Source organism: Leuciscus leuciscus (assembly GCF_965113295.1).
Source record: "Leuciscus leuciscus genome assembly, chromosome: 15".
In the NCBI taxonomy this organism is placed as follows: Eukaryota; Metazoa; Chordata; class Actinopteri; order Cypriniformes; family Leuciscidae; genus Leuciscus; species Leuciscus leuciscus.
Window position 1 is genome coordinate 2,340,006 of NC_138739.1, and position 16,862 is coordinate 2,356,867.

The 16,862-nt window shown below is 41.2% G+C and overlaps 2 protein-coding genes across 2 annotated transcripts in view; one reads left to right on the forward strand and one right to left on the reverse strand.

Moving 5' to 3' along the window:
• dennd2db (DENN/MADD domain containing 2Db) overlaps positions 1 to 11,194 on the forward strand; it is a 15,661-nt gene extending 4,467 nt beyond the window's left edge. Inside the window, exons 7-13 of the mRNA XM_082138735.1 lie at positions 2,140 to 2,280; positions 2,401 to 2,549; positions 3,013 to 3,184; positions 3,272 to 3,322; positions 6,178 to 6,259; positions 6,340 to 6,561; positions 11,004 to 11,194. Of these exons, the coding sequence (XP_081994861.1) occupies positions 2,140 to 2,280; positions 2,401 to 2,549; positions 3,013 to 3,184; positions 3,272 to 3,322; positions 6,178 to 6,259; positions 6,340 to 6,561; positions 11,004 to 11,092 (906 nt within the window). The 3' untranslated portion in view covers positions 11,093 to 11,194. The remainder of the gene's footprint in view (positions 1 to 2,139; positions 2,281 to 2,400; positions 2,550 to 3,012; positions 3,185 to 3,271; positions 3,323 to 6,177; positions 6,260 to 6,339; positions 6,562 to 11,003) is intronic.
• On the reverse strand, positions 11,128 to 16,694 carry dram2b (DNA-damage regulated autophagy modulator 2b). Its single transcript, XM_082138771.1, has 8 exons — positions 16,466 to 16,694; positions 15,641 to 15,775; positions 15,060 to 15,127; positions 14,847 to 14,989; positions 12,903 to 13,080; positions 12,746 to 12,828; positions 12,485 to 12,577; positions 11,128 to 12,406 (listed from the first exon to the last, which is right to left on the reverse strand). The coding sequence occupies exons 2-8, from the start codon at positions 15,769 to 15,771 to the stop codon at positions 12,284 to 12,286; spliced, it is 819 nt and encodes a 272-aa protein (XP_081994897.1). The 5' UTR covers positions 15,772 to 15,775; positions 16,466 to 16,694; the 3' UTR covers positions 11,128 to 12,283.
• Positions 16,695 to 16,862: the final 168 nt, after the last annotated feature.

Genomic DNA, 16,862 nt, shown 5'->3' on the forward strand with positions numbered 1-16,862 from the left:
ACCGACTCTCAGGAGATTGGCGCCTCCACCCTCAGATAGTGGGTATGATATGGATGAGATTCGGACAGGCAGCCGTAGACCTTTTCGCCTCGCGCGAAAACTACCATTGTCATATGTTCTGGACATGCCCCTCGGGGTAGATGCACTGGCCCACCCGTGGCCCGAAGTGCTGCTGTATGCTTTTCCTCCCCTGTGCCTGATAATTCCCACACTGGCCAGGGTGAGAGAGCAGGGCCTGTCTCTCATTCTGATAGCACCCAGGTGGCCCAAAGCACCATGTCTGGCGGAGATAATCCCTCTGTTATATGCCCAGCCGTGGTACCTCCCCCTCCGTACAGACCTATTGTCCCAGGCGAACAGGGAGATTTATCACCCACACCAGGACAGGGTGGCTCTCTGGGCCTGGCCCGTAAGAGGACGAACCTGAGCACACTGCGGCTTTCGCAGCGTGTGTTTGCTACTATACAGAATGCCAGGGCCGTTTCCACACAGTCCTATAATTGTAAGTGGCAAATGTTTGAAGGGTGGTGTGATGGGTGTGGTCTCACATCATATCAGTGCTCAGCTCCTGATATTTTGTGTTTCCTTCAAGACCTCATGGAAAAAGGCAGATCATTTTCCACAATTAAGGTCTACCTGGTTGCGTTTTCTGCCTGTGGGCTTTGAGGGCTCAACAGTCAGGCAGCATCCTCTAATCCGCAGATTTATGAAGGGTGCCGGTCGCTCTTTGCCAGTCGTCAGGATCACTGTTCCTGAATGGGACCTCTCCATGGCGCTGGAGGCTCTGTCTCAATATCCTTTTGAGCCTCTGGGAAGTATTTCCCTAAAGCTGCTGTCTTTCAAGACGGCTTTGCTCTTGGCCTTGGCGTCAGCTAAACGGGTCAGTGAGCTTTTCACCCTCCACCTTGGACCAGGACCATATGACCAGGACCAGTGCTTTCTGGAAGAGCGACCAGCTCTTTATTCCATGGGCGCCCCCTCACAGAGGGAATCCCATATCTAAGCAACACCTCTCACATTGGCTTGTGGATGCTATAGCTTTAGCATATGAATCAAAGGGAGTGCCCCCAGGGGACATCAGAGCTCATTACACGAAGGGCTTAGCCGCCTCTTGGGCTTTGTTTAGGGGAGTGTCACTGCAGGACATCTGCTCTGCTGCCATTTGGGCTTCTCCTCATACCTTTGTGCGTTACTACTGGCTGGATGTCACCAGAAACTCTGTAGCAAATTCTGTTTTGGGGCTGGGGTCTTCTTAGCCCTTCCCTGCGACGTGTGTGCGTCAGGATTGCAGGTTCATGATTATGGGACAGGCACCGCCTCCCTGGGGCGACCGTCCTTCTTTGCCTTACAGGACGTCACTGTGAGTGTATTGGGAAATCTGGGAGCTGTCCATGTCTCTCCCATAGGTGGATCTCAAACACGAGATGATGAAAGAGAACCGGGGTTGTGACAGTAACCTATTGTTTTCCTGGTTTCATTCGCAGCGCCAGTAGGAACTCTGAAGTGACGTAAGACACGCTTGTTGTTGTGACTTTTATTTTGACGGCGCTGAGAACGACTGAGATCACAGTTCTCGCATTCTCCATGTTCATTAGTTCTGTCTAACAGTCCTGTCTAATACGATATTAGATAGAACTGTTATACATAGACAGTAGACAGTAATGAACAGTTATTAGCGTATGCTGTGCGTTTGATGTCCAGTGTTGCTGAGCAGAAATACATAATCATGTTTCTCTTGATCTCAAAGTTTCGTTGGATTTACTCCTCAGTGTAAAGTTTAAGAGCTTCATCTATCACTGTTTTACATGTTCGTAGAGTTAGTTTTTGGAGTAAATATATAGGCTATAATCTGTGTGTTAAAATGGCGGTTCTGGTGTTTCACGTGTGTTCGGCCAATCAGCGAACACTAACGTCACTGATAGTTCCTATAGCGCTGGTTTAGACCGACTCTGAAGTAGGAGTAAATTAGTTCCTCCAAAAGGAGTTCCCAGAACTAAAATCGTTCCTAGTTCTTGCGGTGCGAACACGCCAAAATCCGGGAACTTCTGCCAATAGTTCTAGGAACTATGAGAAGGTTCCTCCGGAGCGAAAGCCCCTATTGAGAAGCTCCTGTAAACAGATCAGTGTGTGTGTGAGCAGATCTTCGACGAGGTGGAGAAGCGGAGGCTGATCTCCAAAGCCATGATTTACCCGTTCATGCAGAGCCTGCGGGAGTCGCCGCTGCCAGCGCCGGGACACACCATCCGGATCAGCAGCTTCATCCCGGAGGCGGGAACAGAGGTGCGCATCATCGCCGCAGACACACACCCACACACACACACACACACACACACACACACACACACACCCACACACACACACACACTGCTGTGGTGTAGATAACGCTAGCTCTGATCTCAGGTCATCAGTCTGACGCGGCCCGCCGACTCCTGGCTGGAACACGTGGACTTCCGGTCGCTCTTCCGCTTCCTGACGGATGAGGAGCTGCTGATGGTGTTCAGCGCAGCGGTGATGGAGCGACGCATCATCTTCCTCTCAGAGGAGCTCAGGTGACTGGCAGCCAATCAGCTGCATTGCTTTACAGAGCGCATTAGTACCCGCCTACTTTTACTGTGGCGTTGGTTCCGGAAGTATTTTTGTGTGTGTGTGATAATGTGTGTGTGTTAATGTGTTAAAGGACAAGTTCGGTATTTTACACTTAAAGCCCTGTTTACAGATCGTTTCTGATGAAATAGAACGGTTAAGATTGAAATTTGGACATTTGGATAGATGCACTTTTATGATGGACAGATGCACTTTTATGATGGATAGATGCACTTTTATGATGGACAGATGCACTTTTATGGACTTCAAAACAGAAACAGCCATTCACTGCCATTATAAAGCTTGGAAGAGCCAGGACATTTATTAATATAACTCTGATTGTATTCGTCTGAAAGAAGAATGTCATATACACCTAGGATGACTTGAGGGAGTGTGTGTGTGTTAATGAGTGTGTGTGTGTGTGTTCAGCACTCTCTCGCAGATTCTTCATGCTGTAGCTGCTCTCCTGTATCCGTTCGTGTGGCAGCACACCTTCATCTCGATCGTTCCCACGGTTCTGATCGACGTGTGTGCGGCGCCGACACCGTTCCTGCTGGGAGTCCAGAAGAACATGCTGGATCTGCTGACGGACCACAGCGACGTCAGTCACCCTCTGATTACTATTATTCATGAGTGTGTATTTATGGAACACAGATCGCTTATCATGTTCTCGGCTTGTGTTTCTCAGTTGATGATTGTTGATCTGTCGGCTGGAGCAGAAACTAGATTCATCACAAGAGTGAGTCACACACACACACACACACACTCTCACTCACTCACACACACACACACACACACACACACACACATTCTCACTGACACACACACACACAGTCTCTCTGATTGAATTTATTCTCATGAAGTTTCACATGAGTCTCATTACTGTCTGCTGAGACACTGTGTGTTTGTTGTTCCAGTCACCCAAAACAACCTGGCTAACACATTGCAAAATAAACCCCTCCTTTCTAACAACACTAAAAAGCAGCCACCCAGCAACCACCCAGAACAACCGAACAGCATCGTGCTAAAAACTAATCAAAATAACTTAACAACCATCCACCAATAACATACGCACAACCCAGAACACCATAGCAACCGCATAGCACTGCATTAAAACATTCTCAACATATAAGCAACTGTATCCACAACTTTCCTGCGAGTTTTATTGGGCGTCGCCATGACACTCGATACTTCCTGTTGACTGTATCTCAGTTCCGGTTTAGCCTAACGCTTAATGAAGGGATACTCGCTTCGCGGTACAAACGGGTGAAACTGATTACTAACAAGTAGTAATGCTGACAGATAAGCAATGGCTCCTTGTGGCTCAACGTGTACCGCTGTCAGGTGCACAAACAACACGCGAAAACTTTCCAACATAAATGGACCCTCTACGCAGAAAGAGTTTTTCTTGTACTTAGAAAAAACTGCAGTACAATTGTATTTTTTGTGGTATGTTTATTATTTTCAATAATTTGAAAATTAATTCGAGAATTAACTTGAATGTGCAGCAATTTGTACACATAGAGAGTATGTAGGCCTACTATATGTGTTGATTATGAAAAGTGAACACCATGATAGGATGCATCGGGAGACAGAGTGGGTCAGACATGATTTTGTTAATGGGTCAGACATGATTCAACTTAATTTTCTTCATTAAATGTTGTTTTGTAGAAAGCCTTTCTTTAAAGTGAATTTCGTTTTGTATAAATTGTATCTTAATTTTAATACATTTTTCATCAACGATGAAATTTAATAAATAAGAAGCAAATATAGCAGACAATATAAATCATGACATGGAGGCGCCGGCATGTGAACAGGAGCGCATCTCATCATAAATTAACCAAAACTCAGACATGAGAAATATAACCTATCTAAAGAAAGCTTTAAATGTCTTTAAACGAAACAATTCAAAATGAAAAGAAATAGGCTACTCTCTGATTATGTAATCCAAGATGTGCATTTCTCTCTAGGCTATAGGCACGTTCACTACGAAGATGCCATGATCGTCAACTTCATCTTTGCAGCAGACACTGACAGAAAACACTAGTTTATTAATAAAAATGAATGCACACGTGTCACCAGATTTACAAATGCACATCTTGCTTGTTGCACGCACACTCGGCACACATATTATGTCGAAATAACGAGATATTGAGTTGAAATAACATTATTAATAATAATAAATCTTTAATAATATTTGATTGAATGCCGAATGTTGTGCTTGTTCAATTTAATAAAATTAATACTTTAATTGTGATCATTAAAATAATTGAATATTAAATATTAAGTGGCCAAGTTTTGCTCATTTATTAGAAGTATTTATATATAATATATCTAGCACCCCCTCAGCACATGTTAAAAAATTATCTGGCGCCGCCCCTGGTTATAACGGCCCACGTATTAAAAATGGTTGGGTGTAAATCGGGCTCATAATTACAGTTAATGTGTCGGGTCGGGTCGGGTCGGACTCGGACACAACGGGCTCAGGTAGGGTTGGGCTTGATTTTTTTTTGGCCTGATCTAAGCTCTACTTCTCATTACCTAAGCAAGTTGTTTGGGCTTGTTGAGGCTCTCCGATAGCAGTATCTTCAGGCTAACGTAAACCGGAAGTTCGTTACCGGCTTGTTCTACGTTGCCATAGCGATCACGGGAAAGGTCAGAGTTCGGGAAAGTTGTGGATAGCAATGGTTTGAAAACCACTCAGAACACCCTAGCAACCACCCAGAACACCCTAGCAACCACATAGCAATGTGTTTAAAGACACTCTAGCAGCTGTAGAACACATTATCAACTGAATAGCAAGACCCTAGCAACCATAATAGTAGAACCAGAGCCCATCTACGGAAAGCACCAAAGCGACTGAAGGATTGCCGTAAAGCAGTATCTCTGGTCGTACGATGTGTATGACATCATTGACATTTTAAAAGACTTTTTAAAGCAAATAAGTGACTCTAAAAAATCTAACACCCAGCAATGTGTAATTTCTTTGCATCTCCTTTCGAATACAACATTTAAATTACTAGACAAAAAATTATATCCTGAGAAAAGTGTATTTTGATGGATATAGCGCCATAGACCTCCATTCATCCTGCACTCGTCCTGTGAGCGCCCTCATGTGGAGCCAGAGTGGAACTGCAACCAGTTCAGAAGCCAGAAGTTTACTGAGAGTGGAAGTTCTCCCCTTATTAGACATTCTCTGGTAGAACCATGATAACAGTACACTTTCAATCTTTCAAAACTTAATGGTAACAAGCCTCACCAGCCTAGCAACCACATAGCAACGTGTTCAAAACACTCTAGCAACTGTAGAACAAATTATCCACAGTATAGCAACGCCCTAGCAACCATGATATCAGTACAATAACAACCACTCAAAATGACTTAATACCCACATCCTGGTAACAAACCAGAACAGCCTAGCAACCACATAGCAACATGTGAAAAAAACTCTAGGAATTGTAGAACACATTATCCACTGTATAGCAACACCCTAGCAACCATGATAGAAGTACGCTTACAACCACTCAACAAGCCAAAGCACTCTAGTGACCGCATGGCAACGCCCTAGAAACAGTAACGACTGTGTGTTTTCAGATTGGCGACGAGGAGTCGCTCCTGCCCGCTAAACTGAGGGCGGAGCTTCTGACGAGACTGTCCGCGCGCACACACCACGCCAGTGAGTTCATCCCCCTATGGTAATCACGCCCACTTCCTGTTCGACTCCCGCTCACTTCCTGTTGTTGTGTGTTCCGGCAGCCACAGACGAGCTGAACCGGCTGGTGTCCGAGGCATTCATGACCATCTTCATCATGACCGTGGGCCATTTCTCTGAACACGTCAAGAGCCGCCAGTTCCAGAAGAAGAGCTTTCTGAAGGCCGTGGATCATCGCTCGCACCTGAGCTTCATCAAACTCTTCATCCAGACGCAGATGTTCGACCTCTTCATACAGGACGAGGAAAAGCAGCCCAACCCCAACGGTAAGAACTAATGCTTCCAGAACTCTAGTTACTGTGGAAATAAGAGGATCCTCAAGTCAAGTCATCTTCATTTATACAGCGCTTTGACAATATATAGAGTGTTTCACAGCAGCTTTACAGTGATAATAGGAGATTACAGTAACAGAGATTGTTTAGGCTTTACAGCAGATCTAGAATAAAGTTATTGTCCAGATAAAGTTAGTTTTGATTGATTCACTTCCATTGCGAAGATCATAAGTTATTAACTTACACGACACGGCGTGCACATGCGTATTACATGTTAAGTCTATAGATATGCGCGTTTGAACATATATGTATATATACTCAACCAAACGGATCTCAGTTTTTGGGATCTTTTCTCTTTTATTAACCCTGGGATGTCTGCAAAATCAATCCTTTCACTTCCAAACCATAATGCAAAATCATTCCCAATGCCTTTATTCGATTGGAATGGTGTATTCTGAGATTTGGTTTGCACTGGTCCCAGAACTACTTCTCCCATTGGTTTCTCCCATAGGGATTCAATGAATTCTTGGTGAAAGCGTTACAAGTCAAGTCAGCTTTATTTATACAGCGCTTTTTACAACACAGAGTGTTTCAAAGCAGCTTTACAGAGATAACAGGACAATAATTGTCGTGGAAATTCTTAATACGAATACAAGCTACTTAATCTGACTTCTTTACCACGGACAATTTAAACAACTTGCAGTTGTTAAAAATACAATACAATACAATACAATACAATACAATACAATACAATACAATACAATACAATACAATACTTCCCTGAAGAAAGGTGATGGCGTCCCGTCGATGAAGCTTCTATCACTACCTCAATCACACATAGATGTTCTGCTGTTTTCTTTTGAGCGTAGGATCTGTTTCTCAGCTGCGCAGCATATATCTGACACGACTCGCAAGTTGCTCTTTGTAGAAATATTCACGGCTGGGAGATCACTGGCCACAACAACCAAGTGAGTCTCCTGAATAGAAAGATACATGTACATTTATATCATACAGTTGAGTAAAAATCAATGTCACTCCAGTCTTCTTCACTGTGGTGTGTTCTGGTGATGGGTTTGTAATGATCTGAGCTAGTCATATGACTGTTAGTTCGACTGTGTTCAGCACTTTTTGGTTAAGTATATATGGCCTTTGACCTGAGCATCCTTAGTCTGCGTTTCTCTGTATATTTAATGTTGAAAATACCCATTACATAAAATATTTCTATCACATAATGCAACAAAGTGTGTCTCTAGAAGAAAATAGTCCAGCTTAAGTAAGTTCAGTTGATGTTTCATTTTTTACTTCCAGACTTTTGCGCAATTTTTTTTTAAACCTTTATTTAAACAGGAGAATCCCATTGAGATTAAGAACCTCTTTCGCAAGGGTGACCTGGCCAAGACAGGCAGCAGCATATACAAAATAATACAAATATATCAAATAACACAGAAAACTAAAACTAGCACTTCATAAAATCATTTTAAATCATTTTTACGATCTAAAAACATTGACATATTAAGGCATCTGCCTCTACGTCTTTCATTTTGGATTTAAATGCGTTTAGCGAGATTAATTCAGTGAGTTTCAAGTCCTTTTGCAGCGTATTACAGCTGAAGGTGCCGAACACAGAAATGCCGCCTTTCCCATTCCCGTACGAGTCTTTGGCACAGAGAGCATAACAAAGTAAAAAATAAAAACCCAATTTTAGCCTCAGCTTCTTCACCAGGTAGAGCACATGTGGTTTAACAGTCAGGGAGTCATCAATCAAAAGACCCAGGTATTTATAGGAGTTAATAACCTCTATTTCACTTCCCCCTGACGATCGGAGGGAGGCTTTGTGGCCTGGTCCTAGATTTAGTAAACAGCATAAGTTTGGTCTTATCTCCATTTAAAGCTCATTTCAGCTGCATAAGGGTGTTTTGGACTTCATTAAACGCATTTTGCAAATATTCAATTGCTTGTACAAGAGTTGACGCACTGCAATATATGACAGTATCATCAGCATATTAGCATTTAACACATTTTGACCCATATTGTTTATATAAATGGTGAATAAAAGTGGACCTAATACAGAGCCCTGTGGTACACCCTCAGTGACTGCTACAGTACTGGAACATAGACCATCACGTCTCATACACTGAGACCGATAACTGAGGTAATGTGAGAACTGAGCAACTGCTTGCTCTGAAAGTCCTGAGTTAATAAGTCTTAGTTTCAAAACTTCCTGATCAACTGGATCGAAAGCACTGATAAATTAGATATTGGCCTGTAATTATTTAAAATATCTGGGTCACCCCCTTTAATAAAGGAAGAACAAAAGGTGATTTCCATATCCTTGGAATTTCCTTATTTTCTACTGTAAGGTTAAACATATGTAAGAGGCACAGCTACAAAATCAGCTGCCAATGAAAATAAGGATCAGTAAGGTCAGGTCCTGAGGTTTTTCTACAATCCAAGGCTTTTAGGGCTTGTTGAACTTCCTGCACCGAAAATGGTACGAAATGAAAAGACTGATCAACATATCCTGGCGTGTCAGCACAGGGATTCACAGACGCAGAACAAGTAGAACCTGAAGATATGAAATGCTCATTAAAACTATTCAAGATCTTCATTTTGTCATGAACAGCAACTGAATCCTTCATAACAAAGGTGAATGTTTGCTAACAGAAAGGGATTTTATGGTTTTCCAAAATCTTCTGGGATCCTTTAAATGTTTAGTGGTGATAGACCAGTAATATTCAGATGTGTCTGTCTTAATAAAAGAGGTGCATTTGTTTCTTAGCTGTCGAAATGCAAGCCGGTCAGAAGTAGAACCTGTTTTCCTTGCTTTTGCCCAAGATAAGTTACGTTTATGAATAATTTCTGCTAACTCTGTGGAAAACCGAGGGTTATCACGCCCCTTTACTCTACATCTCCTACGTGGGGCATGTGAACTTTTTAATCTCACAATTCTGACTTTTTATCTCAGAATTACGTGATATAAAGTCGCAATTGCGTGTTATAAAGTCAGAATTGCGAGATATAAACTCGCAATTGTGAGAAATATACTTGAAATTCAGACTTTTTTTCTCAGAATTGCATGTTTATATCTCGCAATTCTGACTTTATAATATGCAATTGCGTGATATAAAGTCAGAATTGTGAGATATAAACGATTGAGGTAAAAAAAAAAGTCCATAATTTTTTTCCTTAGAATTGGACTTTATAGATGTCAGAATTGCGTGATATAAAGTCGCAGTTGCGAGAAAAAAAAGTCAGAATTCTGACTTTATAAGACGCAATTGTATGTGTATTTATGATTTGTGTAAAACCCTCATTAAAAGATGTCCAAGCTGTCTCCACATCAGGGATCAGCTCTATTCTACTCCAGCTGAAATGAAACAAATCATGATAAAGCCCCTGTTCATTCAAATGTTTAAGATTCCTCTTACAAACGACACGTGATGTTGATTTAGGGACCTTAGTGTTCCTGACGGCAGCCACAACACAATGCTCACTTATGCCAAAAAACACCAACAGAGGAGCATTTATGAGGAACATCAGTTAAAGTAGACTTCTCCAGGGCATGTAAGATGGTGTGGGAGAACTGATCAACTGTGTGAGAGTGACAGAATCAGATACTGGCTTAAGCCAATCCCAGTTCAGATCGCCAGCTACAATAACTTCACTATAATTGAATATACTTAAAAGTTGTTTTAGAGACTGTAACGCATGATTTGGGGCAGATGGAGGTCTATAACACCCAACAGCACTTACACTGAGGCTCTTAACAATGGCCATATTTACTGCCAGAAATTCAGACAAAACTACCCTGACATGACATTTCGATTTCACATAAATATCTACATCATAACATTCGTGGAACGCTCCTTTTACGTCTTATTTTTATAACCACAAACACTAATGTTTCCCAGAATGTTCTGGAAGCCAAATATATACAATTCACAATAAAACCTAAACAGGACAGACGTAAAGAATTAGAGATGCTCCGATATGAACATTTTGGCCGATACCGATAATTCTTTATATTTAAAAGCCGATATATCGGACGATAAATCTAAATTTATTTATACAATTTATATAATTTTTGAGAGCCTGATTACAAAAACAAAAGTCTTATCGTTAAAATGTCCCAAACACACCATTATAATGATGTTCTCTTCTCATTATGATTTTATGTAGCCGATATATCGTGTATCCCTATAAATAATAATGGGAAAGGGTCAGAAGTGTTTGACCCTTGGATGTCTGGATGTAACATCACACCCTGAATGGTTAATGAATGACCTTTATATGGTTCAGAGGGTCAAACATGGGTTCTGTTTAGTTCCAGAAAAGGTTATTCTATTGATAAACACCAGAGAGGCCAAAAGAAGAAGCGTTTAACCTTTGAGGAGAACAGAAGAAGCTTTATGGTGTGTGTTGTGCTTCTCTCTCAGGGTTCTTCCAGCGGAAGGTGTCTGAGCACCGCGAGAGGAAGAAGAAGGAGAGGATGAAGAACCGCTGGGTTCGCGGTGTCGTGGTGTGAACGCTTCACTTTTACTCAACAGACGATCGCTGGCGAATATTTAATGCTGTTTATTTGTGTTTTGTTTTACTGTAATAAAATATAAAGTGAGTGGATACAGAAGCTGTTTCAGTCTCTTATTTCACCTCGTTAAAATAACTAATATTATACTGTTGTACAAATACATTATTGTCATGACAATTACACACACGTCTGGCTGTTTTACTTTAGCCTTTCTTTAATATTATCAATGATGATTCTCATTAGTTATTTATTAGTGCTGTGCAACGATTAATCACATCCTAAATGTGTTTGTGTTTACATAATATGTGTGTGTGTGTACTGTGTATAATTATTCTGTATATATAAATACACACACATGTATGGAAGCTTGTTTCCACCAGAGTGAAAAATAAAGGTAATTGCGACTTTTTAATCTCACAATTCTGACTTTTTAGAATCAATAAATTATAATGATATAAAGTCGCAATTGCTTGTTATAAAGTCAGAATTATGAGATATAAACTCGCTATTGTGAGAAATATACTTGAAATTCTGACTTTTTTTCTCAGAATTGCATGTTTATATCTCACAATTCTGACTTTATAACACGCAATTGGGAGATATAAACTATTGAGGTAAAAAAAAAAAAAAAGTTGTCTTTTTTTCCCTTAGAATTGGACTTTATATCTTACAATTGTGAGAAAAGATGTCAGAATTGTGAGATATAAACTCGCAATTATGTGTTATAAAGTCAGAATTTAAATAAATATTTTATATATTAAAACACATTTATGCATGTTTGTGTATTTATATATACAGAATAATTATACACGGTACACACACACGTATATTATGTAAACACAAATTTTTATTTTGGATGCGATTAATCGCTGCACAGCACTAATATTTATATTAATACAAAATATTACATGAGATTCAAATGTATGGATTTAGTTTTAGAGGATGTTTTTGCACCAAACTCAGTTTTAATGAGGCAATTAGGCCTTTTTACAGTGATATCAAAAGTACAGAACAGACTATAAACATGTTTCCAGCAGAAAAGTGTAAAATACCTGCATTAAAATCACTGAAGCAAACAGAGTATGCAGAGAGTTCATTTCAGACGGTTGTACTGAGTGTTAGTATGCGGTGTGAGTGTGAAGTGTGTGTGTGAAGTGTGAGTGGTGTTTGGTCTCGAGCCGTGAGCGCTCAGATGCTGCCGGCGAGTAGCGGCGACGTCTCCGTCGGCCCACGGGAAGAAACGGGACGGTGATGATGCGAGTCGTAGAGATGGTTGCTCTGAAGCTGCGCCTCGGCTCGTAGATTGATCTTCTGCGGAGACACACACACACACACACGTGTGAGACGCGTTCAGAAGGTGTGTGTGTCGTCAGGTGTGAGGTGCCTTACCTTGAAGTCTCGTATGTAGGTGAGGAAGAAGCTGACGAAGGACAGCGCCAGAGACCACTCAGAAATGGTGCTGATGATGTGCGGCGTGAACCCCTGAAAAACGACACCACACACACAGCTTGAAGTTTATGTTGTTTTGCAATAAGACTAAATGTGAATGATATCTACGTCTTTTTTTTAATACCATATTGAAATCGAAAAGCAGAATCAAAATCGGAATCCTTAAAACTCAAACGCTACTAGCTAGAAGGTTTGACTCACGGGTTCTCCGGGCGTCCAGTGGAGCTTCTTGTTGACTTCGACTCCCGGTAAAGAGCTGTACATGATCACGGACGACACGAACACTGTCCGAATCAAGGAACCAACCACATTCAACACTAAACGCTACGCTTCCCAGCATGCAGCGGGTGAAGGATACTGCTAATGATGCTGGCTAGCGTCCAGCCGCCGATGCTCAGTCGCGTCCAGAACACGGCTTTGCTGTGGACGTGCGGCTGCATGAGGAAGGACAGCAGCGTCTGGACGAAGACGTAGAGCGCGCCGACACCGAACGTCAACACGGCGCCCACCAGATGCATCGAGAACAGAGTGGTTTTCTGGGAAAGACACGTCACACGGTTAGGCACGAGAATTTGTACATTTGAAATGAGCGGAGGCTGACCTAACACAAACATCTTTTTAACGTTTCCTTTCTGTCACACTACGAAGAAAACTGGCCAACCAATCAGATTTGTGCATTTGGACTATTTTGCTAAACGACAGCGAATAGAAGAGAAGAATCACAGAAGTGTAACATCAGAACATCAGAATTACCTGCAAAAATCGTGCCGAACATGAATTTCTGTATTTGAACATTTTATTTGGTTTTCATTTAAATCGGCCAACCAATCAAATTGCGCAATTTTTTTCCCAAAAGCAACTCGTTATCTCTTTGTTTTATAAACACCACTGCGAATTAAATTACTAAATACTAAATTGTAAATACTGTTTTTTGCCTTTTTTTTATGCACTGGTCTGAACACACGAATCGGATGCGAAAAATCACACATTTTATTATTTTAATTTGAATGAGCGGCAGTTAAAGCAGCACTCAGTAGCTTCGGGACTTCTTCGCTGTATTCTCACTTTTTGCTCGCAGGTTTCTCTCTAGAGCTCCCCCTACAGCTTCGGAATAGATATTTGACAACACTGTTGTAAAAACTCGTTGTTGATTCTCAGACACCAGAGGCTATAGATAAACGACATCAAAGCAGATGGGACGTTCTTTAAAACGTCTTCTTCATTCGGGTTCGGACAGCGTGAGGGAGCGCAATAATGACAGCATTTTAGCAGATTTCTTTTGGCCGTAAAGCAATTGTTTACATCGCGAGACCTGATATCACGCGAGACTTCCTGACGCGGCGGCCGGCGGCCCGCCGGCTCAAAGTTGCAAGTGCGTATTTTCCGCTCACGGGCACCAGGGGGGTGCGAAACGACCACCATTCAACCCGAAATAAGTAATATAACCATTCCAATGACTCCGAAGCTGTTCAGTTAAGGTAAAAAAAGTTACTTAGTTCACCTTTAATGCGTCCGACACAAACATTTGCATGTGGTCAATGCGACAGATTGACCGCGAAGAAAATTGGCCAACCAATCAAATTTGCACTATTTTTTCCGGAAACGGCTCTTTCTGTATTGTTTGATAAACATTTGTTTTTTATTGGTCTGAACACACGAATCGAATGCGAAAAATCTGACAGAATTTCAATGGCAAATATTTTCGTGTTGGTGCGAACTGGCGAATATTTGGCGTGGAAATTCTGAGCGATAAACGCATTAATTGAAATGAATGGTGGTAAACAGAAGAACCGAATGACAAATCAGACCAAATTTTCATGCCGAACATTTATTTCTGTAATTGAACATTGCGTTTGGTGTCGTCAATGCGACAGATTGACTGCGAAGAAAATCGACCAACCGATCAAATTTGCGCAATTTTTTTCCAGAAGCGACTCTTTCTGTCTTTGGTGTTGTTTGATAAACACCATAGCGAATAAAATCAATCTGAACGGCTTTTTGAAAACACGTAAATATTGTTATTTGCATCTTATTGATCTGAACACACGAATCAGATGTTTGGATTTAATAGAAAATATTTTCGTGTTTGTGAACTGGCGAGTATTTAGTTAGAAAATTCAGAGCGATAAACATTTTTAATTTAAACGAACGGCGGTTAATGCGTCTGTTCAGACTTATTTGCAGTAAAACTGGCCAGCCAATCAGATTCATGCACTTGGACTATTTTGCTAAATCGGAGCGAATTTTCATGCCGAACATCCGTGTTGATCTGAACACATCATAGCGCGCGTACTGTACGTACCTGGAAGTTAGCAACGACGCACATGCCGAACGAGCTTCCGCAGCCCAGAACGAGCCCGACCCGATTGAGGCGGTTCAGACGAGTGTCGTCCACGTCCACGAGGGCCTGGAGCTGCTTATAGCGCACGTACATCGTAGCGACACCTGCAGGAGGACACGCAACATTACACCACTGAATCACAGCGTCAGCGTGAGGTCATGTGCGTTTCCGTACCTAAGAACGCCGACACGTTGAGCATGAGTCCAAACACACATCTCTCCGGCGCCACCGTCCCGGTGTCACTGCAAGCACAACAACAAACACGTTCAGAGGTCAAAGGTCACACCGTCACATGATGAAGCGTCTCTTCTGCTCATTAGGGCTCAACATTTTTTGATTAATCGTTTTTTTTTTTTTCAAAATCGATTCTCAAAGGCCACAAATCGATTTTTTTCCCATATTTATTCATTGTATTTGATCAAGGCGTGAGACTGTAAAAAAAAAGCATAAATTTTTTCATCTTGCATCAAAATCTTGTCTATTCATTGTATATATTTGAAATATAGAGTTGGGTTCTGTGTTAATGTCCCCCAAGTGTACCTAAAATAAAAAGAGTTTAATATACAGTACAATAAACCACTTGTAAACTTATGTTCACTGGATTTGTATTAAATCTATTTTCATAGAGTCGAATCGAGAATCGAATCAAAATCGAAAATCGAATTTAGAATCGAAATCAATAATCGAATCGAACCAAGAGCGTGCGAATCAAGATGTACTCAGCCCGTCTGACTGGATGCCCGGCCCATGCTCACCTGATGTAGGGCACCAGCGGGTCCACGTGTCTCAGGAGGACGGCCGTGATGTAGGCGAAGATGAAGGTGGCGGAGGTCCAGATGACCAGTGCCACGGGCAGAACACACAAGCCCTCCTGAAACCACCACATGTTCCTGAAACACACGCCTCGAAAGATTACAACCGGCCGGTTCCTCTTCTCACTCCGCAGAGAGCATCATGGGTATTCTGGGTTTCTGCTTTTAGCTTCAGCTGTGACGGTCCAGACTGTTACAGTGTACATGTTAAATAAAACAATACACACACTAAAACTATATATATATACATTTGATATATACAGTAGTCAACATTTGAAGTGGATCAAAAAAGTTCATCAAAGTTGTCCTGAGACAAGAACGGGTGTTGATCAAAATTCATGTATAACTTTGATTAAAAGTTTTGATCCACTTCAAAAGTTGACTAATATATATGTGTGTGTGTGTGTGTGTGTGTGTGTGTGTGTGTGTGTGTGTGTATATATAGCTGACACCAAAATATGAATATGGTAATCAGTCAGTACCATGGTATTTGCATTGTTAGGTTATTTCATGTTAAGGGTGCTTAAATTCTACAAGTTTTTTGTAAGAGATTTTAATAAACCAAAAGGTTTAATTCATTCAAATTTAAAGCAATTGTTTCGCTACAGATTTCTTTGGTTTCACTTTCTATTCCAGATAAATTAAGTGACGTTTTCTGGCTACTGTATTACTACTAATGTCTCGTTCAAATCTGTCTGTAGTTTAAAAAAAAATCAGATTTAAATAATAATTATGATTTTAAATCATATGAGTGAGGAACAGCTTTACCTGTCAATCAAACAGCTCGATGATCATCCCTCAGTCGGAACAAAGGCATTTTAAATCCGCTTTGAAATACTTTATATGTTGTTAGTGGTTATATTTCATTATTTAATGTTTCTATGTCCTGTTTACGCGTTATTCACTGTTTATTGTGTTCCTGTTTTCCTTCCGTTAGTCGTTCCGCGCATTTCCGATCAAACTCACGAGACTCGAGGAGAACCCGGATGTGGAACATGACGGCGGGGCGCCAGCGCGGGAAAAAAACCCTCATCAACACATTATATTATATTATTGTAAAATGGGAAAAGATAGAGAAATATTTTACTAACATAAAGTACTGCGGTGGTATTATTTACGGAAGCCCATTTCAGACACATAAGACACCCTTTTTTTTTTATCATAA